The sequence below is a fragment of the Megalops cyprinoides genome, chromosome 5, assembly GCF_013368585.1.
Source record: "Megalops cyprinoides isolate fMegCyp1 chromosome 5, fMegCyp1.pri, whole genome shotgun sequence".
Taxonomy (NCBI): Eukaryota; Metazoa; Chordata; class Actinopteri; order Elopiformes; family Megalopidae; genus Megalops; species Megalops cyprinoides.
This window is the reverse complement of record NC_050587.1, coordinates 37269813-37278823: the sequence shown is the minus strand read 5'-3', so window position 1 is coordinate 37278823 and position 9011 is coordinate 37269813. Positions and strand designations below refer to the sequence as shown.

General features: G+C 39.8%; 1 protein-coding gene across 4 annotated transcripts in view; it reads left to right on the top strand.

The window, feature by feature from the left end:
- Positions 1-542: 542 nt before the first annotated feature.
- Positions 543-9011, top strand: part of LOC118777710 (zinc finger protein 618-like) — a 29437-nt gene continuing 20968 nt past the window's right edge. For 3 of the 4 annotated variants that reach the window (XM_036528823.1, XM_036528824.1, XM_036528822.1), the window contains exons 1-2: positions 543-854; positions 7443-7505. In XM_036528823.1, coding sequence (XP_036384716.1) covers positions 7443-7505 — 63 coding nt within the window. In that variant the 5' untranslated portion in view covers positions 543-854. The remainder of the gene's footprint in view (positions 855-7442; positions 7506-9011) is intronic. The other variant, XM_036528825.1, reaches the window with a different exon arrangement.

The following is a 9011-nucleotide window of genomic DNA, read 5'->3' as shown; positions in this document are numbered from 1 at the left end:
GACTGCAGAGAAAAAAGGTTTGGGCGGTGTGTGTGTGTGTGTTTACATACACAACGGATACATGTGCGGTTAGACTATTGCAGACATTTTAAATTGCAGTAACTCAAAACCGTGTCAGTCTGAGAAGAAATAAAGTTCATCTCTTTATATCTTAAAACTTTAAAAATAATTTAAAACATCGTCTGTGTTGATGAATGTATAGTGAAAACTACTGAAAATAGTTTCTTTGTGATTTATGACGAATTTTAAACGTGATGAAACAAACTGCAGGTGATCTTTCTGAATATCTAGCTGCATATCCTGCAGGTTAGATGGTTCATGCTTTACACCGGTCTCCCTAACAAACAAGCCAACTTTACTGTCTCGTTTGCGTACAAATATCAGTCTTAGAGCACCTTATTGCCTCGCAACAGCTATGCAAAAGCACTACTGTATAATCCTGCAGTCTGCTTCCCAAGTTTGTAACTTCAAATGTAAAATTTAAATTTCCTGTGAAACTTTACTGTCGTTCGTCTGTTTTTGTCGGGTCTGTGCTAGCTACTTGATGTAATGTTAGCTCCGGCGAGGCGCTGCGAAGCTCGATTCTATCCTTGCGTGATGGCGGACTAGAGAGCGCAGGACGGACCGCAGCGATCTGCCTGCCAGCCGCTGGAGTTAGCACGCCCCGGAGAGATTCCGGAAGAACACTAAGACATAACCGCGGCGATTTATATTCTTTTTTGCTTTGACCGAGGAAGAAGGATTAATTTCTACTTCATTCTTTAATCGCGCCACCAGTGCTACCATCCGAAATTTAGGAGGTTCTTGAGATCCAGCAACATTGGCTACCCGCATGAGCCGCATCAGTCTGGGAGGTAACTGAAACGTTTAGCTCTTACTGTACTTTTTTTCTGATTTGGAAATCTCAGAATTGGAAAATTCAGGCAGCGGATGGCTAAACGCTAGCCGCAGCTAGTGAGTTTGTACTCGCTATCTCCTCGCATTTCCCGGCCACAACAGCAAGCAAAGCTCAGAGGCAAATGTAGCCAACCAGTCCTGCTAGCCAGCGTGCTAGGAAAGTATCTGTTGATTTTAAAAGTCATTTTAAGATGAACTTTTGAATCTGCTTGCAGCCTGCCGGCTAATTATCTAATTCAGGTAATGCAATTTCTAGTCTTTGTCCAGTTTGTGAATTCGGTGCTGTTTGAAACTGTTACGGAAAGAACGTGAAGGGCAAGGAACAATCTCAAAACACAAAAAGCTAGCGCAGCCATATTTAGTAGCTTTTTCCCGTTTTTTTTTCTTTCGTGGGCATTTGTCTGTGATCCTGTTTAAATCGTCACACATGTCTACATGATACATGTTCCCATTTCTGTTTACGATGGCAGTAGTTTTTTTTTTTTTCCAAAATCTGAGTCGTTTTCGAAAATCTCCGGCTTGTTTTCGGAGAATTTATGCACTGAAAGGTTTTTTTTAGGTAATTTCTCTTATTAAATTAGCGCCACCTGTCGGCAGATATTTGATGAAAATAAGAAATTACAATTAATTTGTTTTACTTTTACAGTTATTTCGATCGTAGCCCAAATAAATATTTGAAATGACTGTTTTGTTGAATTTCAAATCAAGAGTCTTAAACTGTTGTTGCTTATCTGAAATGTTGCTCCTTTTTAAGAGGTGATTTTATTTAGTATGGTTTTATCAGCAACTTGCATTTTCAATTAGAATCAAGCCTATTTTAGAATTGACTATGTGCCAGCCCTCTGGGGCAAATTAACCAGACATAGAGTTGACCTTGAGGTACTTACTCTAAGTATGTGAAAATGTTACAGTGAGTTGTTTTCAGTGGTATTGGTTCGCAGTACAATACAAAACGAAGATAAAACGGCATATCAAAGAAATGGTGTGTTTAGTGCTGCGTAAAGTCGTTAATTGCAGTACAAGGGATATTGTGAGGCTGCGAGTGTTATATCATGGAGATATACACATCAGCAGGAAAGCACTGATGTGCATTTTATGGCACGATATTTTGCTCCGCACTCACAGGTTTGCAAGACATAGATGTGGTTTGATGTAGAGGATGAGAACAGAAGATGCAGCAAAGCCTGTTTTTGTAAAAAAGAGATGAACTAAAAGAAACGTCTTTGTGCTCTTGAAGTCTGCTTTTTGCGGTTTTGGACGCTTTGAGAATGGATCTTGTATGAAGATTCTTCTGGCGTATGAGCCGACTAAAAAAAGCAATACTAAAATAAATAAATGGCCTTTGTTTTGGAACAGAATTATACCGGCTGTGCGTTCTGTATAAATGTCAAGTTTAAACATTTTTTTCTTTGGTACACTTTGTAGTTTGTGTAACAATGCCTCTGAGAAAATATTTTAGTCACGTGATGTGAAGTGAACGACCCTGTCAGAGATCCTGCAATGGTGACGTGCAGCGTTGACAGGTAATGACACTGGCCAAACAAATAAAAAAGTGATGTGTTCAGTAGATTTTGAAAACATAAAAAAAAATCATAACAAAACTCGTAGTTGGTGAAGTTAATCTTCTAGACACCAAACAATTTCCTGTTCTAAACACCCACGCCTCCCAGACGTGGAGGAGCCTTATTTTTTCCCTTGGACTAATTTTGACCTTTACTTCTGACTGAATTTTAATAGTTGATTGAATGTTGTTCTGTCACCGGTAAAAATGGATGAGACATCTTGGCTTTCCAGCATCCACGGCCAGGACTTTTTCGAATTCGCATTGACATTTCACCCACTTAGGATATCAGTTACTTATTTTCAGGTGGCAATTTCACGAGTGGGAAACGGGTCGCGCGGACACCTTCCCTCTCCGCGCCTCGTGACGTTCTGTGTCGTTCCGTTTGAGCGGCCCGTGCCGATTTCGAGTTCGCGGAAGATAAACGTGAGGAAGATGAGAATCTGACCTGTGTGAGGGTGGAGATTATTCACACATCAGAAAATGAAGAAACACCGTTGTGTCACAGGAAGAAATGATCTTGAGTGTGAAATCAGGAAGATACTGAAAGTTCTCATGCACGCTTGTTTTTTATAGTTTTATGATGGCGGTACAGATTGGAACTGGAGGCACTACGTTACTAACAGTAACAGTAAATGCACACACACACACACACACACACACACACACACACACACACACACACACACACACACACACACACTCTCACTCACTGCAAGTGTATTATAGCAGTTTCAGAAGTACTGCATGTTTTGTTAGTAGGTACATGTGCATGTGTACATGTGGAGATTAAGCCACTCTAGTATTTTACATTTTTTAACCTGAAGTTTGACAGTTTGGGAATAGGCTTACTCGGGCAGCACCTAAGCAAAAGCAATTTGCAATGGAATCAATTCTTTTGATCCTGTATATAAAAAAGCCAAAAAAAAAACCTTGAGTTGGAAGTGTAATTTTGAGCCCTAGGACCTGTCTGTTGCCTCCTGTATGTGTGTATACACTGTAAGGAACAGCCCCCCCCCCCCCCCCCCCCCCCCCGGCAGCCTGCTGCCCATTGCAGGATACAGGAAACCAATGCAGGATTTTAATTGCTCCCAAACGTTAGGTAAACACCAGGTGTGCTGACACCCTCTTCCCCTGCCACAGAGGACCTTTCAGTTGGTAAAAATGAAGCTCCTCTGATGAAAGGAGTACTACAGTGGCTGGTGTGTTATCACTGGCTTACTGATTTGAACTAGTCACCCCCTAGTTGAGTCAGTCTAGCTCCGCCTCACTCTGCACTGCCAAAACTGGGGAAACTATGATGTCACGTGTGAATGGAGCTTATTGGCATTCTTTGTGTTGTGGTAGCTGCATTTGTTCAGCCGGTAGATGATTTAATTCACAGTGGATGACAAAGCAAAGGTACATTAGTTAGTGCATGTGATAGGACTGCATGAGCAGCACGTACAGAAAATGCCAGATCACGTTTGAACAAAAGCATCAGTGTGTCACAGGGTGACACAATTACCAGCGCCACACTGAAACGGTGGGCTGCAAAGTAAAATCTCAACAACATGAATGAAATGTCAATTTATGAATCGCTGCTGAAGTACCTATTTAGGGGCTACAGAAAAAAAACAGAGACTTAAGAGCTTTGACAAGCCTGCTAACACGTTACTCTGGTTTAAGGTGTTGTAGACCTTTTTTTTTGTTTCGTAATTGTACATTTTTCCCCATCCCTGAATTCAGTTTTACCGCTATGCAATTTCCTGATTTCTTATGGTCATTATGGATCCCAGGGGCACTTATAGTGAAAGTGGAGTTGGGACTCCCCAACGCCTTGGCCGGATTCCTAATCTGGGTGTCTAATTCTGGCCATCTAATCATCCCCCAGGGTTTCAGAAATCCCTCCCTCTCCACCTTGTGCTGTTGTGTTGTGAGTGTCGTGGTGCTATAATCAGTACGGGGCAGTACACCACACATTGCAGGAGGTGTGTCACATCCCCTTCACTGTAACTTGCCTTGAGGTCCATGAAAATGTATGAAGGGTGTTGCATAAGTTTGTTTTGCTCATTCATCATCCTTCGTGTGAGGCCTTCAGCCATTGAGCCAAACTGCCAAAATGAAGCTTATATCAGCAAGAATCAAATGTGTTATTTATTTACAAGTTTGGAGTGAAAATGGGTGCTGTACTTTTACTCCTTTCTCTCAACTTTTTTCCCCATAATGCACCTGTGTACAAATGCAATGGACATTTTTAATCACAGTACCTAATTACCATGGTCATTTTAATTCTTACCAAAAGTACAAATTATTGTTTGCAGGATACCTGAGCACATTGGTGTATATCTGGTCTATATAAGCATTTCATACAAATTCAAAAGGACCCAGAAAATGTCATCACATTTATGGGGGCCCACAGGGTAGTATTCGAGATTTGCAATACTGTGAAAGTGGTTTTGGCATCTGAAAAATTGTTTGCTCTTTCTCCCCCCCCCCCCTTCTGTTTGCAAGCAACTAAAGCAGGTGCTATGAATAATTTATGAAGGAGCAGTTTTACTCAGGCTTTGAGAAAATTGCATGTAGTTAACAGTGATTTTTTTTCTCTTTCAGAAAGCTAGGGCTTAGGGCTTGGCTTTGTAAAACACAAATTTGCAATTTGCAAAGAGAATCTGATTTATGGGTGTGTGTTGTTAGCAGGGGTAACCCCCCCCTCAGTTTAATGAAACCGTAAATCAGAACAGTGCAGGTTTACTGCCTCTCCCATGGTCTGCAGTGCAATTCCGATTTTCATCAAAAATTTAATCTTAAAGCGCACCCGGCTTTAGTTGGCCGTTGGATGCTGCCCTGAATTTCTAATTTTAGGCAGTTCTTGCAGGATTTATTTTCATATAATTCAAGTCTGCCTTTCAATATCCCCAGTTATTAAATTTTAATTCAGAGCATTAACATATAAATTGAAATGGTTTTATGGAGTTTCAGGCGGCTAGGATGGAATTTTACAAGTCGACGCGTTTCTGTTTTCAAACCATTTTCAGTTAATATGGAAGAAATGAAAAAAAAAGATTTTTTTTTTTCCACTGTTATTACTTTTTTGAAAAAAAAAAAACTTTCGGTGGAAGCTAGAGGACACAATTATTGGATGGCTGCAGATGAAAGAATATGGTTTTACGCAGGTAGAAAACAGCTCTGTGATCCTTTGTTCAGACAAAAAAAATTCATGTGCATGCTGACATAGTTGGCTAAGAGACAAATGTGACATGAGTACATATATCTTCATGTGAAATCATTTGCTTAAAGTGTACAAGAAAATGGTGGACAGAGATACATTTTGCATGGCATTCAATGTCTGCTGCTAAAAAGTGCTATTTTGAAGAAATGGACTATGTTTCTTTTCTGAGGATACATGTTTAAAGAAATAGTCAACAACAAATTGTGCAAACAGCAGTTGCTCAGATAATGGGCCAGCATGCACCGTGATATGAAACTAACTCGGGATGTTCTTTAACAAAGAATTATATATTTGAATATTCTATGGCTGCAAAGCGCAAACATTCAAATCACCAACCCAACCCCCCTCACGAAAGCCTCTGGCCTTTTTTCGGGAAAAGCAATCTAACGTGCAAGAGGCTTACATTCAGACTACTGTTAGAACATTATTTAAAAAAAAAAAAGAAAAGGCAAATTGTGATTTCACAGATCCTGTAATGTTCACCTCCGTCAGGGAGAAATAAATGACAGAATCCATCAGTGAGTATGAAATTGGAGTGGGGGGGGCGATGACGAGGGGGTTGCAGGAGGGGGGGAGTACACTGGGGGGGGGGCGTGGGTGGGAACTTGTCCCACTCAGTCACTTCAAGTTTAACCACGGTAGCAGCACCCAGGGCAACCCGAAGTCGAAGAGTACAGTTTACTGTATCAACATCAGAATTTAATTCATGGATAAATATGGCTTTGTGTTATTTTGTTTGGCTACTGTGTGCTGTGTGCACACAGTAGCCAAGGCCCTGTGTTTGATGCTAATTCCGAAAGCTTGTGGTTAGATCAGGCAACATTCAGCCGGGGTACGGTAGTTAGAGACACCTGCCTAACGGAGTAGGTGAAAAGCGGGTGGAGCAGGCACAGACTCTGGCCACGCCTAGAATTTGATGATACAAGGACCTGCTTGACGTGCTTCCATAATGAAATCTCCTGTGTTTGGGTTTCTCACCGCAGGACCACAGGTTTTTTTTTTAAGTTTTTTTTTTTTTTTTTTTTTTGCATTTCCTTCTTATTTTTCTGTTTTGCATCTCAGAGGTACAGTAATTTAACAAAGAAAATGCAAGGATACAAAAGCCCATGATGGCTAAATGTAATCTTAATTAATCTTGAATTGCAGACGGATATGGGTCTAATGAAATTAATAAGCCTGAAAACTGCCAGGGGGTGTGTGCTAAAATCTCTTCATCTTAAATTTTAGCATTATGTCTTTGTACATGATTTTAAAGGCACAAGTTACTAATAAATATTTGTTTGGATTTTTCTATGAACAATAACAGAAAAACAGTGCTTTGATTCCAATTCCCAAAACTGAATTTCCTCATGTTGCTACAAAGAAAAAAATGGGTTTTAGTGCTTAGTGTAAGATTCATCTTTTACCCTGTAAAAATGCTACTACAACAAAATTAAGCAAGATTCTGGGCAGATCCCAACATGAGCTATCTTGCTTCATAGACTTTTTTGTAGTCTGTCCTGGATTGAGCAAGACCTTTGTCAGATGAGAAAGGCTAAGCATGAATAATTTGTAATATGCCTACCACACTCTCAGACTCGCCTCCTCTCTGGCTAGGAGCAAGGTTTTATGGGTTGCGCAGGTCTCCTCTGGTGTCTGACTAGACACATGTCCATTTGAAAGAAAAACTACACTCTCCAGTGTGCCTTTGTAGTTCAGTAGCATGCTTGCAGGTACTCATGCTCCTCCTTCTGGTGTAAGACTTCCTGTTGTTCCCCAAATGTCTTATTACAGATGCCTAGGAAAAAGAGTCAGAACATGGCAAGATACAGAAAATGTGAGGAACTTCAGCCTGTGGTGAGTAAGGACAAGAGTGTGGGTACACATGCTATAGAAATTACTTGGGGAAATGTTTGTAGGAAGTATTTTATGTGTGTATGTTTGTGACAGGTTTATGTTTTGTAAAAGTTAGCAAGTTTATTTCTGTGGTTATTTAAGAAACCAATAGATTCTATTTAATTCTTACAAAAAGAGTGCATGACTGCCATTTTGTTGTGGTAAAAGTTTGATTGTGGTTGCACATGTTCTTGCTATGTAGCTAATGCTATGTGGCATAGTGTATAATTAAACATCATCCAATTATGGACAAGATGTGAATTGAGTGAGGTTTTATATGAAGGAAAGAAACAGTATAGTGTAATTTCAATTTTTTAATTTGGTTATTTTAGTTCCTGAAAACATATATTTGTTTTTTGAGAGAATGAAAGATTATGTTGAAACAATCTATTGGTGGTTTATTAAAACAGCAACGGTTTTTGTGCACGACAAGATTCCAAGATTCCATAGTTCCATCGGCGCTTTCGGTGTTAAGGCAATATAAACAGCAAGTTTCAATGACAGACATTCGTTGAATCACAGATACAGTTTCGCAACTTCTATTAATTCAACTAGTGGCAGTGCCGCCAAGTTACGTTGAACAGGACACTAGTTAAACTGTGACCCAGGCACTTCAGTGCTCCCAGTGTTAAGGCAATTTAAACAGCAAGTTTCAAAGACAACGTTCGCTGATTCACAGACATAGCTACACAGGTTCAAATAATAGTCTGCTTTTTGCAATGCAGTAACGCTGAACAGGACGCTCGTTTCACGACTCATGCACTTCTTTCTTCTAATACATAACTCCATATCAAGTGCGCTTCCGTTAAACTTAGAGAAGTAATTGATAAACGTGCTCACAATATTAGTGTGCTACCTAGCTTTCCATCAGCCATTGAAACTAAAGTACATGATGAAACATTTTCATTGCAGTAATGACGTTGAACGTTTGGAAACTAAATAACTTGCTTAGCCTATTTAAATCACCTATACTGGGAAGGTGCCAGCAAATACGGTTAAGAAAACAACATTTTAATCTAGCATTTCTGCTTTTTCCAAAGGTAAACAGAATTTAACAAAAGATCAGCTGTATCTGAGTTAAGTCTACATAGGTTCAGTGATGAAAAATATCTTAGCTTGCTAGTCAACTAGGTTATTATCTACAGATACAACACGCATTATTTTATTGTGGGAGTCATAACAAGATTCGTTCAAACAGACCTTTATTTTTTTAATGATGCGTAAGCTTATTAACAACCCGCTCATCTTAACCTACATAAAATGTTGCATTGGTGTTTTAATCAAGGCGTAATAAAGAGAGAAGTTGCTAACAGTTTCTGCAGTAGCTACCTAGCTGCACTGATCGCTACGCGGTGATTAAAACTTACTACACGACGAGTATTGAAAAAATGTAATCGTTCGTAAAGTGCATGGACATTAACTTAGCTAGCTCGCTAGATGCGCACTTTCGTTCATTTCACCGTCCTA